General features: G+C 38.5%; 1 protein-coding gene across 2 annotated transcripts in view; it reads right to left on the bottom strand.

Moving 5' to 3' along the window:
* PFDN1 (prefoldin subunit 1) overlaps positions 1 to 18,456 on the bottom strand; it is a 60,255-nt gene that overhangs the window by 22,915 nt on the left and 18,884 nt on the right. The window contains exon 3 of one of the 2 annotated variants that reach the window (XM_049708756.1): positions 8,909 to 8,997. In XM_049708756.1, the coding sequence (XP_049564713.1) occupies positions 8,909 to 8,997 (89 nt within the window). The remainder of the gene's footprint in view (positions 1 to 8,908; positions 8,998 to 18,456) is intronic. The other variant, XM_004280284.4, reaches the window with a different exon arrangement.

Genomic DNA, 18,456 nt, shown 5'->3' with positions numbered 1-18,456 from the left:
AGTGTGCTCATTAATACAGGTGTGACCTGTTCCACATTGAGTATTGAACAACTCATTTCTTCTGGCCAGCATCTATTACTTCAGATTAAAAGAGACTTGTCATATAAAGACTGATCAGAGTAAGAATCTAGGGTAAAGAAAAGTATACTGATTAACTTCACCTTACCATCTAGTTACAAGAGCAGGGAGGCATGCAATAACACGAAATAAATTTCAAATTCTAACTCATCAAAAGAAATAATTCACTAAGCAGCCTGAAAATGAATGGAGGAACTCTCAGGCATGGGAGGGCGGAGGCTAAGGACAAATATTTATGGTCAGACAAAGAAAAGTACAGACTATATAAAGCATACAGCAGCAAAGGATGAGGTCAACAACCCTCTGAAGCATTCAAAGGGACAGTCTGGTGTGGTTATAGACAAGTGTTCCAAGGAGGGGAATCAGGCCACCCCCGGAGTGTATCCTAGAAGAAAATAACTGAATCAAGATGCAAAAGGCTGAATTCTGGACTAACTGGAATGCAAATCCTTTTGTAAATCTTAATCACAAAACGAAGACACACAGCAGTGAACAGATCAAATCAAAGGAGTGTGTGTGTAAAATATCTGTAATATGCATTTCACAGACAAATAAGAAAGGCTGTCTATAAAGGGCAAGTCTATCTGGACTGTTTACATCTAACTTCTTACCAGACCTGAAATATTTCTACTGATCAAATGAAATATATCACAGATAGTTTACATTTGGGCAAATATTAGCACTTGAATCATAACACATATATACTGACCAAGATATTGATAATATTCATAATAACCAATAAAGAATACTCAACCAGAAAAAGAGCATATATGGACTTACTCAGATTCATTCTTCTCTGAAAGTCACAGAGGAGGATCACACAGCTACATTAAGCCCTAAAACACCAGGATGTGGAGAATATATATAGTTCACTATAACTCTAGCCTTCCAACCATCAGGCTCTTTTAGACAAGTCTTAAATAACTAAAAACTATTTTAAAACAAACATCCTTTTTTATAAATGTTAAGAATACAAATGAACTCTATAAAGAGATAAGTATTCATATGTGAAATCCCAACATATGAAACAATAAGAGAAACTTCACCCAAGACTCCCAAAATCAAAACAACATAGAAAGAGATTAATTTACTAATCTTGTAATTATTTTAAAAAAAATTTTTTAAGACACTCAGAGGTGCCTAGCTATCTAGTTACTACTGAAGGTGGGAAATCACCAAGCTAATATTTAGAGTAGAGACATTTTATACTTTATTGCTCTCTAGTACTCAAACTCTCCTGGGTTGGAGTAGGAGATGTCTCTGAAAAATAGCTCTCCTCAGCCAAGAGGCTAAGAGAGAAACTGTGCAAATGCTCCATGAGAACATCTTGACTTCTTAAGGGTAAAAATGAGCTGTCTGGAAAGATAAATTGTGGTACAACTATATAATAGAATACATACAGCAATGAAAATGAACAAATCACAATCTCAACATGAATGTACTTCACAAACACAATGTTGAGGAAGAAGCGAAGCAAAGCAAAAAATATGGAGACGGATTTTGTTCATATAAAGTTCAAAAACTGTCTTGAGGGATATACACATAGGTAGTAAAACTATATTTTTTATGAAAGGAAATAATTATCCAAAAGTTAGGGTTACCTGAGGGAGGGGGAGAGCAGGCAGGAATAGAAGGGAGAAAGAAAGGTAGGGGGCGGTGCTCTGGTGGTCTGCCAATTTTTGATTTCTTGGTTCAGATGATTGTAACAAGTGTTTGCTTTATAATTATTGATTAAACTACATGTATTTTAATACATATTTCTGTAAATGCTATATTTCACTACAAAATAAATAAATGACTAATTTTTTTGATGGATTCTAAACTTTGAGCTGTGCAAGCAGATGAACCATTGGGTGTAACTCTTGTTTAATATATAAAAAACATTCTTGGGCTTCCCTGGTGGCACAGTGGTTGAGAGTCCGCCTGTTGATGCAGGGGACGCAGGTTCGTGCCCCGGTCTGGAAGGATCCCGCGTGCCGCGGAGTAGCTTGGCCTGTGAGCCACGGCCGCTGAGCCTGCGCGTCCAGAGCCTATGCTCCGTGACGGGAGAGGCCACAGCAGTGAGAGGCCTGTGTACTGCAAAAAAAAAAAAAAAAAAAACATTCTGCCACTGGCTTTGCTCTCACCTGCCCTTCTCTCTTCATTGAAAACACAAGTAAGAATCAGTGCTTATCATACAGTAGTGTCCACCTGACATCATGTCCAAAGAGGGTGTCCCATCATACACACAAAGGTACTAGCCCAGGGCTTCCCTGGTGGTGCAGTGGTTAAGAATCCGCCTGCCAATGCAGGGGACACTGTGAGCCCTGGTCTGGGAAGATCCCACATGCCGTGGAGCAACTGAGCCCATGCGCCACAACTACTGAGCCTGCGCTCTAGAGCCCGTGAGCCACAACTACTGAGCCCTCGTGCCACAACTACTGAAGCCCGCGCGCCTAGAGCCTGTGCTCCGCAACAGGAGAAGCCACCAAAATGAGAAGCCCGTGCACTGCAACAAAGAGTAGTCCCCACTTGCCGCAACCAGAGAAACCCTGCGCGCAGCAACGAAGACCCAATGCAACCAAAATAGCTAAATAAATTTAAAAAAAAAAAAAAAGGTACCAGCACAAAAGTGAGGTACTTAGGGCAAAAACTGGACATCCATCCAAGTGCCTACCAGTGCCTACCCATGCTACGGAAAAAATGATCCTCATCAGGCAGAGTAAAATCTCCTCAATCACGGAAACTCCAAAACATTTTCTCATCAGAGTCTCAGAACTCAGCCAACTGCAGAGTGTCACAGGCACCTCCTATCCAGTTTTCTTGCCACTAGTCTTCCTACTTGTTTCAGGAACTACTGTCTGACCATAATAGCCATTTTTGTGGAAGAGCCAGGACTTTCACAGTTTCTTAGATTTTACTTATAGCATGGGCTGGAGGGCTATTTCACAACCCTGGGATTGTAACATTCTGCGTCAGAAGTGGCATTATGTAGGCCAGAATGTCCTGGTTTCCTTATTCTTATTTTTATTGTGTCATTGCTGAGCTAACTAGGGTGGTGGAAGGGGTGGTAACCACGTCAGAGAAAGAGGGGAAGGAAAGTGGTCAACCAGTATTTGCATGTGCCTAAAATATAATGGGGATTTTAAACTGAAGGCAGATGAGCCTGAAGCGGTAATTCAATGAGAGAGAACATAGGAGAATAGTGGTCAAAATGTGTTCAAATATACCACTGAAAGCTTATCTCAAGGATTCCAAATACTTGAGATTCAAAAGGCAAGACATCAAAAATTCAGCTCTAGCTCATCTGAATGCTGAATCTAAGTTTTTGCAACTGCAAAAGAAGTCCACAAGTAATTATTTTCTTTTTACCTCTAAAAAAGTGAGCAAAAATATAGGATGTATTTTTCACTCTTTAGAAGATACATATCTCTTCAATCTATCAATAAGGTTTTAACTCAACTTTACCTAAAGTTGAATTTTCTTAAAAAAAACTATACTTTCTTTTTGTAGCAATGCTGTACATTTCAAAAAGAAAATTATTTTTACAAAGACAGATGAGACTCATGAAGTCCTAATTCCAAATCCCAATTATACTCATGTCATTTTTAAAAAGTACAATTTTGCATTTTCTAACATATACTGTATTACGTATTATATATATATATATATATATATACTCAGCCATCTTCTTTAAAATTATTCATTATCAGTATTTTTTTTTAAATAGAGAATTCCCTCAATGACATAAATAACATGGTTACTCTATCATACTAAAGCATTTTATTTTTTCTCTTCAATCGGATTACCATCATTGGTCTGCTAATCGCCATTAAGAGAAATGGTGACATTCCCTCCCAGAACCTGATCAACCATCTCTATAAAGGCAAGATAAAAATCTATATAACACTATCACATTATGAGTCTGTTATGAAAACACTTCCTAGTCAAACCCAGGAAAGTGATTACAGCCTGAAGAACCCAACATAGGGGTATTAAAATGTAAAATATGGAATTTTAAGAAGAAAAAGACAATCTTCCCAAGGTTAAGATGGTACCTGTCTTTACCCTTCTAGTATGTAATATAACTCCCTATCAAGAAGCCATGAGGGGGCTTCCCTGGTGGCGCAGTGGTTGAGAGCCCGCCTGCCGATGCAGGGGACACGGGTTCGTGCCCCGGTCCGGGAAGATCCCACATGCCGCAGAGCAGCTGGGCCTGTGAGCCATGGCTGCTGGGCCTGCGTGTCCAGAGCCTGTGCTCCGCAACAGGAGAGGCCACAGCAGTGAGAGGCCCGCGTACCGCAAAAAAAAAAAAAGAAGACATGAGGGCAGAGACTTCCCTGGTGGTCCAGTGGCTAAGACTCCATGCTTCCATTGCAGGAGGAGCAGGTTCGATCCCTCGTCGGGGAACTAAGACCCCGCATGATGCGCCACATGGCCCAAAAGAAAGAGGACATGACAGCAGCATTACAGTACCCCCACCTCTGCTCCATAAGAAGAAAAGGGCCAGCAAGTGAGACACCAGGCTGGTTGACAATGTAGACACAGCATACTACAGTTATCAAAAGCTAAACAAATTCTAGGTTAAGTAGGACTGGGGAAAAAAATCTGGAGAGGGCAAACATAAACAGTAAGAATGGAGGTGGAGGGTTCCCTGGTGGCGCAGTGGTTGAGAGTCCACCTGCCGATGCAGGGGACACGGGTTCGTGCCCCGGTCCGGGAGGATCCCACATGCCGCAGAGCGGCTGGGCCCGTGAGCCATGGCCGCTGGGCCTGCGCGTCTGGAGCCTGTGCTCCGCAACGGGAGAGGCCACAGCGGTGAGAGGCCTGTGTACCGCAAAAAAAAAAAAAAGAGAGAGAGAATGGAGGTGGATAAAAGCGAGTCTAGAAAATACTAATGAAGATGGGCTCTCCGATCAGACTAGCACCTATGTTATGTCATGGAAAAGAATGATCCATAGCGTCATTTATATAGACTGCTGGTAGGGGGTGGGTAGGCACACACAGTGGGGCCGAGTTAATAGCTCTGGTCAAAAACTAGAACTTTGGACCCAAACCAAAAAGCTTACTTCATCAGAGATGAAAATGTGCTAAATTAAACAGCCTGGCCTTTGTCTGCAGAGTTATGTATAAATTATGCCTCCCCAATTTAATTTAAGGTATCTGAGGGTAGAAACTAATAATGATAATGATAATTAAGTAAGATGAAATACGCTGGACTGACAAGAAATACTAGGGCCCAGAAGAAGAGACTGTATATTTGAAAGGCAGAGTAATAACTGGAAGGCCTTGGGAAAAACTATTTAGAGCTCTGAATCTGCATCAAGCTTCCCAAGTAATAGGAAACCATATTTGTAATTACTTCAACTGATGATAGTTTATATGCCCAAATTCTCACACTGTGCTATGAAACTAGTAGAATAATTAGACAGAACAAGGGAAAAGCACTTAATTTAACACTGAGGAATCAGAAAATGCTTCTCAGAAGAAGTAGCCCTAAACTAAGATCTTAAGGATTAACAGAGCTGGTAAGAGCAGAAGGAGGAAGTTCCCAGGCGGAGAGAATTACTTTTGCAAAGACCTAGTAGAAACAAAGAAAACATAGCAAGTTCTAAAAACAAACTATTTCTGCATGTCTGGAGCATACAGTGTAAGAGAAGGAAGAGGATATGAGGGACATGAGAGAAAGAAACAGGAGTCATTTCATAAACAGCCTTGAAGGTATGTTAAAAAGCTTGAATGTTACCCTAAGAACAATGATGGGGTTTACACAGAGGAACAATACAACAGATTTAACATTTTAGAAGGTCATTCTAGCTTCAATATGTTAAAAAGATTAGAACAGAGAAAGTTGGAGGTGGAAAAACCAGTTAAGATGCTACTGCAGATGATGGAAACAGCTGGTTTAAAGGTGAGAAAAAAATTCCAGAGGGAAATACCATTTAAAAGAGAAAACAGTGAAGAAGTAATATTCAGAGATAGTAAGAAGTTTCCAGAATTGATGAGTCACTAATCCTCAAACTCAGAAAACTCAACTTAACCCAGATAGGATTAAGAAAAAAAGCAAAAAGACTAAATCTCCACCTAAACATATACCAGAGAAACTACAAAGCATGAAAGATGACAAAACAATATTAAAAGTAGCCACAGAGAAAAGACAAAGGAACAAAAATTAGGCTGATAACTTCTAAACAGCAACAATGGAAGCCAGAAGTCAATGGAATGCTATCTTTAAAAGAGCTGAGAAATTCCTAAACATATAAAGCAAAATGAAACATATCATCTCAACTATGCATACAGTAATAATGAGCATTTACAGCACCCAGATAGTAGTTTCTAAATACCACTGCCCACTAAACTGAAAGACTAAGGAGAAATTCATAACTATCATCAGAGGGAGATCTGACACAACTCTCTCATAACTAACTGAATAAGAAGGAAAAATAATCAGTAAGAAACAGAAAATCTGAACACTGCAACTAACAATGTATGTGTGCATGCATGCACATGTGGGTCTGTGCACATGTGTATACATTTCAGGCTGAAGTAACAAAATTATAAAGGTATGGCAGTCAAAAAGTATAGGATTGCTTCAGGGAAGAGAAGAGTGTGTGTAGTGGGTGATACCATTAAAAATACAGGTTAGGGCAGTATTGGAGAGAACACTAAATGCAGAGGCAGGGATCATGCAATAATTGAATGTTGAGGTAATAAGGAAACTATGATGGTAGGATAAATGGAAAACAAGAAACAATATAAACTAGATTTACATTACTAAAATGGAAAGGTAAATTGTCAAATGATGAAAAACATTATATACAGCATAATCCCTCTTTACTCAAAAAAAGTGTATATATGTGTGTATGAACTTGTTTATAAAATAAAGTTTTATAAAGTGTAATGATACACATCAAACCATAAAAGTGACATTTTGAGAGTATGCAGAAAGAGGAGAAAGTCATTATTTTTGTTTAATCATGTTTTAGTTTTTGACTGTTTTTTATAGTATACTTACATCATTTTTATAATATAAATAGTGTATAAGATGAAAAATTAAAAACACAAAATAACTTCGTAGGGTAGAGGCTATAGTTTAACTCTGCTAGTTTTTTGTAGCTGTTAATTAGCATTTCAAATACCAACAAGCTAGCTAATCTATTTCTATTACCTGACAGATATCAGGATACTCTTACCAGTATTTGAGAGACTCCATGAAACGAAACTTTTGGAAAATGAATTTCCTAATATTCATCAGAAATGAATAGTATGCTAAACTCATCATCTGTGGCAATTTTACCTTGATGATTTTTTTAAATTATAAAAGTTAACACAGGGAGATGCAAGAGGGAGGAGATATGGGGATATATGTATATGTATAGCTGATTCACTTTGTTATACAGCAGAAACACACCATTGTAAAGCAATTATACTCCAAAAACGATGGTAAAAAAAAAAGGTTAACACATACTTGTTACAATTTATCCAACACAGAGGTTATAAGAAAAAAACAATTTTATCCCCATGTCCCATCTAATTTCTTTAGGGTAACCAGTGTTAATTTAATATATATACCTACAAATCATTTTCTATGTTCATATACAGATCTTGGTTTTTGTTTGTTTCCATAAAAAGAATTATTTACACATTACTTTGCATCTTGCTACTTATTCATCAGGACAATTTTTAGATATATTTACCAACAAGTGCAAAAACACACTTTTTTTGGTAATCTACATGAAATATTTTCGTTCAGTTTTTTTAAGATACTTTTGTTTGGAAAACTCAATCTAGAAGAGTTGGGCTGACAAAATAGGATATAATAACAACCTGGTTACTACAGGATAAGTTTTCTTCTTTTTTTTTTTTTTGTTTGCTTATTTGTTTTGTTTTACAATACATTTTCTGAGCTACAAAGCCACTATCAAGTTTGTTTAAATTCTCATTGGTAGTCAAACAAAAATAACCCTAAGTAACCTAAGATACAACATGCTTGCCCCAGCCATGCCAAGTCAGTGTCCCTGAGAAATCCCCTGAAGGCTACATGGGGTGTCTCACCAATTCAGCAGAGGGCTGAGTCAGATTCTGAACCACTGCCTCAAATAGTATTCAAAGAAATTAGATAAAGTGACCTATGAAGTCACTGTATCCACCCCCATCTCAGGAAATCTTGGTCCCAAAAAATAATAACCAGTTTTTTTGTCCTGTCCAACTTTTACTATATACAGGATAGACCATTCACCAAAGCCCAAGAAGACTATTTCATCTGAGGTTTTAATGTATAAAGAAATGGTAATAATAAACTCCAATTTTCCAAAGATTTACTAAATTATTACTCTTACCTATCATCTTTTTCCCTAGCTTAAAAAAAAAAAATTGTTTTCCTCACTGGAGCACTACCCTTCGGATAGTTAATTAGTTATAGCTTACCACTCAGTCCTTGTCTAGAATTACAATGTGTGAAAGAGTCATATAACTAGATCCTTTGACTACTATTATCATTACCTACTCTCATGCCCATCCACCACAACATATGGTGTTTAAATATACACTGTGCTTTTATTTTATTATATTTTTTAAGAATAGACATGTTCACTTAAAGGCAATGGAAGAAATACATTCAGGTTAACAATATCCTATCTTCTTCAAAACTCCCTAAGGTTTCAAGAGATTAGTCTTTTTTCTGGTCTTACACACTGCTGTAAAAAGACTGCTTCATAGCTCTAGCACAATTAGAAAAAATGAAAACAATGTGACATGACCTTGGCAGGCATACATTTTCATTTAATATGACACGATAATTACTTTTTTCCTAAAAGTCGACTACAACTATCAGTATTCAGTCAAAACTTACTTACTTCCAATTCTTTAATTTTTTCTTCCGCTATCTTCTGTTTCTCTAACAGCTGATTATGAATTGCCTCCTTGGATTGAAGAATAAACCTACAAAGCACAAAAAAGTTGAAGATTAAGCCACGTGACTACTATGTTCATCAAAATCAACAACTATATGCCACAAATATTAAACTAAGAAAACTAGAAGGATGATCTCCAATTGAGAACAAATAAAATGTATTACTATGTTATGACAAACTCAGGAAACCTCCACAGGTTGAAGCCTTCTTGGCTGAGAAGGAATAAAAGCTTAAAAGTAAATTGTGCCTTCTGGTCTTAAGAAGGGAATCGGGCTTCAAGTATATTCATAGACAAAAGGAGAAAAAAACATAAAGGGATAAAAATCTACTGTAGGCTAGAAGAAAAGTTAACAAACAATAAAAATCCCCCGTAACTTTAATTTTTCAGTTTCCTGTATCAACTTTTATCTAGATATCTTTCAAACAATATTTGTAAATTACAGCTCCTCCTCCAACCTTTAAAAAAAATTTTTGTAACAGCAGTAACTCATGACCTTTTAAAGTCACAATCAAGTACTGTGTTAGGATCAATGCATTAGTGTTTATATGAGTTCCTCACACAAAAAGCGCTGTATAAGGCCCAGTATCTTTTATTATTATATCCAGAGTATATAATACCTCTGAAAAGCTCAAAATGCACAAGTGGAAATTTTCAACTTTTTCCATTTTACATTCAGGCACATTATTTACAGTTGATGAGGGTGGAAATATGGGGAAACTTTAAAAGTTAATACTGAGGGGCTTCCCTGGTGGCGCAGTGGTTGAGAGTCCGCCTGCCGATGCAGGGGACACAGGTTCATGCCCTGGTCCGGGAAGATCCCACATGCCACGGAGCGGCTAGGCCCGTGAGCCATGGCCACTGAGCCTGTGCATCCGGAGCCTGTGCTCCGCAACGAGAGAGGCCACAACAAGTGAGAGGCCCGCATGCCACACACACACAAAAAAAGTTAATACTGAATCTGTTTTGTGACTTTAGGTTCATAATTCTTGCTGTGGGCAAAGGAAGAGCAAACTATTTTATAGCCTAAAGCAAGTAAATTGAAATATTTCCCTTCCACTGGAAGAAAGGGAAAATCTCAATTACTCAAATCTCTTTCAGGACTGTCCAACTGGGTTATAACAGATTCCAAAAAAGAACAACAACGAAAAATACAATTAATTAAGTAGATTGTTTCTTCTCTTTGAACATAACTTAGAGTTTAGCAAAAAACTAAACATCATCTCATTACATGCATGATTTTACTAACAAAGTCTTTCAGCCATGGAAATAATTTTCAGAGTAAAATATACATTTTTAAATAGCACTGATTGCTGGCCAGTGAATAGTAATCTCAAACAATAGGTCATCAGACATTATCTTTATTAGTGTCTGGGAAATTTTCAAAGCTAAGATTAGAGGTCAAGTCATTACTTATGTGGTCTTTAAAAATAAAGTATCTGAACAGATACTAAATCCCTTGAGCAGAAAATAAAATTACTAGAAAGCAAGAACACTCAACAACAAAAACATGTTTTTCCATGGCCACACACCCCTGAGGTATCTATATTGAACTGTGCCAACTTCAAAGGCCAGAGAGATGTCATCAAAGCTGGCCAATCTACAAGCCTGAGGACATCTCAGCTATGAGAGTTTTAAACAAGGATGAGTATGGAGTAAATTCAAATGTCTATCTCAAAGAATAATTACATAGACAAAATTTAAACCAAAAAAAATTACAGAAAATTTAGTTCTCAATTTTTAAAATGCCAAAGATACATTGTATGAGGATTGGAAAGAGCCCCCAGAAACATCTGGATTTCTGGAAAAAGTCTTTAGAAAACACCTTTTTCTAGTGTTAAAAGACAATGAATTCTCAGACGTTATTTTGAAGATAAAGGATATATCATGATAATGTAATTATGAGTGGTACATGATAAATAAGTATTACGTACACTACTTCTCAAAGTAGAGACTCTCACAGACATCCTGCCTGATAGTTTATGGAAAGCCAAATGGTAGACAAAGGATTCCACAGTTCAGAATGCCACAAAGGAAAACTAAAGCATGAAATGAAAAATTATTTTCATATAACAGATATGCACAAAACATGCTTATTAATACTCAGCATCATATAATCTACAACAGTCACTGCTTTGTATTGATAAAAGGCCTCTACATTGGAAATCAATGCCATATGACCCTGCACTGTAAACTATCAAGGATATGTAGCCTGCTGTTTCATTTCCTCATTTATTTGTAATTATGCCATCTGAAAAACGTAATTTATGATGGCTTTTGGTTTTCTTTATTTGAGAAACATCAGAAGCTGTGTTCTGAACTCTCCTGCAGGCTGATACATAACTTCTATTTTCTAATGATTCAGCATATATAAAAAGTGTTGTTCACCTGCAAAAACACAATCTAGGATCAGTGGCAATGCTGTTTTTGGGTACACTTCCAAAGTATGGTAACCTGAACATAGATTATTCAGAAACAACAATGTGCTTACGATAATGCATTTTGTTTGGGTGGGAAATTTTTAGAATAAGAAAACATATTCTAGTGGCATGTAAAGAATCTGCAAATTAAGTAGCACGCAAAAGGCTAGATAAAAATGATCATATCTTGCTCCTTTGCCTCACTCCACTGGTGATGAAAACTACTTGCATGTGTGCACAAAGATCAACATGCAAAAAAATTTTTTACTTCATAATTTTTTAGCAAAACAAAAACAAACAAAAACCTAAATCCCTTAGTAAAGAAGCAATTAAAATTTATGCTACATCCATATTGTGAAAGGTTGAGTAAGACTTCTATTATTGGCATTATGCAGAGTAGACATCCAGAGCAATGCAAAAAAAAAAAAAACTTTTCTTTAACATTTTGCTGAGCAACCACAAATTAAAGATTTCACAACGTGGAGAAAAGGGAACCCTCGTGTACTGTTCGTGGGGATGTAAATTGGTGCAGCCACTATGGAAAACAGTATAGAAGTTCCTCAAAAAATTAAAAATAGGGCTTCACTGGTGGCACAGTGGTTGAGAGTCCGCCTGCCGATACAGGGGACGTGGGTTCGTGCCCCGGTCCGGGAGGATCCCACGTGCTGCGGAGCGGCTGGGCCCGTGGGCCATGGCCACTGAGCCTGCACATCCGGAGCCTGTGCTCCGCGGTGGGAGAGGCCACAGCAGTGAGAGGCCCGCATATGGCAAAAAAAAAAAAAAAAATTAAAAATAGAGCTACCACAGAACTACCATATGATCCAGCAATTCCACTCCTGGGTATTTATCCAAAGAAAATGAAAACACAAATTAGAAAAGATATATTCACCCGTATGTTCATTGCACCATTATTTATAATAGCCAGGATATGGAAGCAACCTAAGTAACCATCAATAGATAATGGATAAAGAAGATGTAAGATGTATATACATATATAAATACACACACACATATACATATATATGATGAAATATTACTCAACGGTTTTTTTAAAAAGAATGAAATCTTCCCATATGTGACAACATGAATGGAACCAGAGGGTGTTATGCTAAGTGAAATTAGTCAAAGAAAGACAAATACTTTATAATTTCACTTATATGTGGAATCTAAAAAATAAATTAGGGACTTCCCTGGTGGCACAGTGGTTAAGAATCCACTTGCCAATGCAGGGGACATGGGTTTGATCCCTGGTCCAGGAAGATCCCACATGCCGTGTAGCAACTAAGCCGATGTGCCACAACTACTGAGCCTGCGCTCTAGAGCCCATGCTCCACAACAAGAGAAGCCACCACAAAGAGAAGCCAACGCACTGCAATGAAGAGTAGCCCCCATCCACCGCAACTAGAGAAAGCCTGCCAGCAGCAACAAAGACCCAACGCAGCCAAAAGTATATTTAAAAATTAAAAACAGGGCTTCCCTGGTGGCACAGTGGTTGAGAGTCCGCCTGCCAATGCAGGGGACATGGGTTCGTGCCCCGGTACGGGAAGATCCCACATGCCGCGGAGCAGCTGGGCCCGTGAGCCATGGCCGCTGAGCCTGTGCGTCCGGAGCCTGTGCTCCACAACGGGAGAGGCCACAACAGTGAGAGGCCCGCGTACCACAAAAAATAAATAAATAAAAACAAATTAACAAACGCAGCAAAAATGAAACAGTTATAGATACAGAGAGCAAACAGGTGGTTGCCGGAGTGGAGGGGGGTAAGGAGAAGAAAGAAATAGGTGAGGGAGATTAAGAGGTACAAACTTCCAGTTGCAAAATAAATGAGTCAAGGGTATAAAATGTACAGTGTGGGGGATATATTCAATAACTATGTAATATCTTTGTATGGTGACAAATCGTAACTAGACTTACATGGTGATCATTTTGAAATACATTTTGAAATACACTTCTATACATTTTGAAATGTACTAAAATACTGAATCACTATGCTATATAACAGAAAGTAACATAGCATTGTAGGTCAATTACACTTCAAACACAAACACACAAACCAACTCACAGAAAAAGAGATCAGATTTGTGGTTACCATAGGCAGGGGGTGAGGGAAGGGGAACTGGATAAAGGCAGTCAAAAGGTACAAACTTCCACTGAGACAAATAAGTACTAGGGACGTAATATAAAATATGGTAAATAAAATTGCCACTGCTGTATGTTACATATGAAGCTGTAGAGTAAATCCTAAGACTTCTCATCACAAGGAAAAAAATATTTTTTTCTATTCTTTAACTGTGTATCTATACGAGATGATGCATGTTCACTAAACTTATGTGACAAACATTTCATAATGTATGCAAGTCAAATCATTATACTGTGCACCTTAAACTTACACAATGCTGTTTGTCAATTACATCTCAATAAAACTGGAAGAAAAAAAAAAGATTCTACAGGGGCCAAAATGAAGTGAAATCAGAAATTGTGGAAGGTAAGAAAGCAATAAATTGGTTTTCACCAAGAGAGATTCTGCTTAATCCTAGAGACCTTCAGTATCCACACTGGCACAGACACAGGAGATAAAACCTAGGCACCATCCAAAGTGATGATGTTATTAAGAGAATCCTCAATTAAAGGGTTCCACCTTCAGTCTAAGAGTGAAAACAACAACAACAACAACTTGTCTCTCAGTATGGTAAAATAAACTTGTCTATCTATACCTTGGTAGTAAGTAAAATGAAAAAACAAAAATGTCCCCTAAGAATTTGTAACCATAAGGTGACTTCCTCATGGGTTCTGGTCCAAATTCACCCTATAAGGGAATTCCCCGGGGGTTCACTGGTTAGGACTCCACACTTTCACTGCCAATGGCATGAGTTCAATCCCTGGTTGGGGAACTAAGATACTGCAAGCCACACAGCTCAGCCAAAAAAAAATAAAAATAATTTTTAAAATTAAAAATTAAAAATTCAACCGAGTTATGGTCTAGAAAATCTCAAGCACAGAATTTCATTTACAGTGTTCCTAATTACATACATGGCAAAGGTGAAGTAAACCTGAAGATGGGTTAATAAAAATTAATCAAACTAAAACACAAAGAGAAAAAAAGGTGTAAAAACGAATAAAACAAACCAAACAAAAACAGGATACAGCAGGCAAGACATAAGAGACAATATTAAGTTGTCTAACATATGTGTAATTAGAGACCCAGAACAAGAAGAAAAAAAATGGAGAAACATCTGAAGAGACAATGGACAAGAATTTTCTAAAACAAATGAAAAAAAGAAGCCAAATCACACTTCCAAGACACTCAGAGAAACCCAGACAAAAATAAATACAACAAAACAAAACTAGATGTAACATAACCAAATTATAGAAAATTAAAACTAAAAAGAAAATCTTGAAGGCAGCCAGAAAATGACATACTGCATTAAGAGAAACAACGATAAGAGTTACATCAAACTTCTTGTCACAAACTATGCAAGGAAGACAATGGAATGACATTTTCAAAATACTGACAGACAAAAGCTATTAACCAGCATTACATACACAGTGAACATATACTTCAAAAATGAAGGAGAAATTCAAACAAACAAAAGCTGAGAGAATGTATTCTAGCAAACATACATAAGAAATTTTAAAGGTAGCTGTTCCAGCAGAAGGAGTATGATAACATATGGAAACTTATAAAGAAATGAAAAGCACTGGAAATAGTATAAATTAAGATAAATATAAAAGGCATGCTTTTCTCATTGTTAATCATTTTAAAAGATAGTTGGGACTTCCCTGGTGGCACAGTGGTTAAGAATCTGCCTGCCAATGCAGGGGACACAGGTTTGATCCCTTGTCCGGGAAGATCCCACATGCCGCAGAGCAACTAAGCCTGTGCGCCACAACTACTGAGCCTGCGCTCTAGGGCCCATGAGACACAACTACTGAGCCTGCGTGCTGCAACTACTGAAGCCCACGAGCCTAGAGCCCGTGCTCCGCAACAGAAACCTGCGCACCGCAACAAAGAGTAGCCTGCACTTGCCACAACCAGAGAAAGCCCACGTGCAGCAATGAAGACCCAATGCAGCCCAAAATTAAATAAATAAATAAATTTTAAAATAAATAAACAAAAAAAATAAAAGATAGTTGACTGTCTAAATCATGGGTTGGCAAACTGGCTTGCAGGCTGAATCGGTCACACTCATTTGTCTATAGAATGTCTATGGCTGCTTTCTCCCAACAATGGCAGAGTTAAGAGAGCTCTGACAGAGATCATATGGCCAGCAAAGCCAAAAATATCTACTATATGTCCCATTAAAAAACAAGCTTGCTGGGCTTCCCTGGTGGCGCGGTGGTTAAGAATCTGCCTGCCAATGCAGGGGACACGGGTTCAATCCCCTGTCCAAAAAGATCACACATGCCACAAAGCAACTAAGCCCGTGTGCCACAACTACAGAGCCTGTATCCTGGAGCCCGCAAGCCACAATTACTGAGCCTGCATGCCACAACTACTGAAGCCCACACGCCTAGAGCCCCGTGCTCCGCAACAAGAGAAGCCACCGCAATGAGAAGCCCACGCACCACAACGAAGAGCAGCCCCCACTCACTAAAACTAGAGAAAGCCCATGCGTAGCAACAAAGACCCAACACAACCAAAAATTAATTAATTAATTTTTTTAAAAAACGGTCAAGAAGGTTTAAAAAAAAAAAAGACACTGGCGGCAGTAGTTCTGGGGAGTACTCACTGGCGTGAGCCCTCCTGGAGGCTACCATTCTCTCACCAAGACCTGGCCCCATCCAACAACCTGGAGGCTCCAATGCTGGGATGCTTCAGGCCAAAAAACCAACATGGTGGAAACACAGCCCCACCCATCAGCAGAAAGGGAGCTTAAAGTCTCCCTAAGCATACAGGTGCCCAATAAACACACCCCCTGACATGGCCCTGCCCACCAGAGGGACAAGACCCAGCTCCATCACCCAGTGGGCAGGAACCAGTACCTCCGACCAGGAAGACTGCACAAGCCTCTTAGACAGCCTGATCCACCAGGGAGCAGACAGCAGAAGCAAGAACTACAACCCTGCAGCCTGTGAAACAAACCACAATCACAGATAATTAAACAAAATGAGACAGCAGAAGAATAGGTCCCAGATCAAGGAAAAGATAAAACCCCAGAAGAAAAACGAAGAATGGGAGATAGGCAATTTAACCGAAAAAGAATTCAGAGTAATGATAGTAAAGATGATCAAGGAACTCAGAAGAAAAAATGGTGGCACATAGAGAAGACACAAGAAATGTTTAACAAAGACCCATAAGAATTAAAAATGAACAAACAGATGAACAATACAATAACTGAAATGAAAAATACACTATAAGAAATCAATAGCAAAGTAACTGAGGCTGAAGAATGGATAAGTGAGCTGGAAGACAGAATGGTGGAAATCACTGCCATGGAACAGAAAAAAGAAAGAAGAAAAAAAAATGAGGACAGTCTCAGAGACCTCTGGGACAACATTAAATGCACAACATTTGCATTATAGGGGTCCCGGAAGGAGAAGAGAGAGAGAAAGGACCTGAGAAAATATTTGAAAAGGTAACAGCTGAAAACTTCCCTAACATGGAAAAGGAAATGGTCACCCAAGTCCGGGAAGCACAGAGAGTCCCAGGCAGGATAAACCCAAGCAAGAACGTGCCGAAAGACATAGTGATCAAATTGACAAAAATTAAAGACAAAGAAAAATATATTAAAAGCAAAAAGGGAAAAGCAAAAAATAACGTACAAGGAAACTCCCATAACGTTATCAGTTGATTTCTCAGCAGATACTCTGCAAGCCAGAAGGGAATGGCACAATATATTTAAAGTGATGAAAGGGAAGAACCAACAACCAAGAATATTCTACCCAGCAAGGCTCTCATTCAGATTTGATGGAGAAATCAAGTTTTCCAGACAAGCAAAAGCTAATACAATTCAGCACCACCAGACCAGCTTTGCAACAAATGCTAAAGGAACTTCTCTAAGCAGAAAAGGCCACTACTGGACACAAGAAAACTGAGAATAAAAAAGCCACCGGTACAGGCAAACATAAACAAAGCCAGGAAATCATCTACACACAAATATGACATCAAAACCAGCAATCGTGAGGACAGCACAAATGCAGAATATTGGAAATGCATTTGAAATTAAAAGACCAGTAACTAAAAACAATCTTGTTCATATATAGACTGTTATATAAAAACCTCATGGTAACCACAAACCAAAAACCTACAATAGATATACACATAAAAAAGAAAAAGCAATCCAAACACAACATGAAAGATAGACATCAAACTACAAAAGAACAGAAGAGGAAGGGAAGAAAAAAGACCTACAGGGCTTCCCTGGTGACACAGTGGTTAAGAATCCGCCTGCCAATGCAGGGGACTCCGGTTCAAGCCCTGGTCCGGGAAGATCCCACATGCCATGGAGCAACTAAGCCCATGCACCACAACTACTGAGCCTGCGCTCTAGAGCCCACAAGCCACAACTACTGAAGCCCGTGTGCTTAGAGCCCGTGCTCTGCAACAAGAGAAGCCACCCAATGAGAAGCCCGCGCACTGCACCGAAGAGTAGCCCCCGCTCGCTGCAACTAGAGAAAAGCCCACATGCAGCAACAAAGACCCAACACAGCCAAAAATAAAAATAAAATTTTTAAAAAAGACCTACAAAAAAATCCAAAACAATTAACAAATGGCAATAGAAACATACATATTGATAATTACCTTAAATGTAAATGGATTAAATAGTCCAACCAAAAGACACAGACTGGCTGAATGGATACAAAAACAAGACCTGTATATATGCTATCTACAAGAGACCTGCTTCAGATCTAGGGACATATACAGACTGAAATTGAGGGGATGGAAAAAGGTACTCCATGCAAATGGAAACCAAAAGAAAGCTGGAGTAGCAATATTCATAGCAGACAAAATAGACGTTACGATAAAGACTGTAACAACAGACAAAGAAGGACACTACATTATGATCAAGGGATCAATCCAAGAAGAAGATATAACAATTATAAAATATATATGCACCCAACACAGGAGCAC

This window comes from Orcinus orca, chromosome 3 (genome assembly GCF_937001465.1).
Source record: "Orcinus orca chromosome 3, mOrcOrc1.1, whole genome shotgun sequence".
In the NCBI taxonomy this organism is placed as follows: domain Eukaryota; kingdom Metazoa; phylum Chordata; class Mammalia; order Artiodactyla; family Delphinidae; genus Orcinus; species Orcinus orca.
This window is presented reverse-complemented; position numbering and strand designations above follow the sequence as displayed.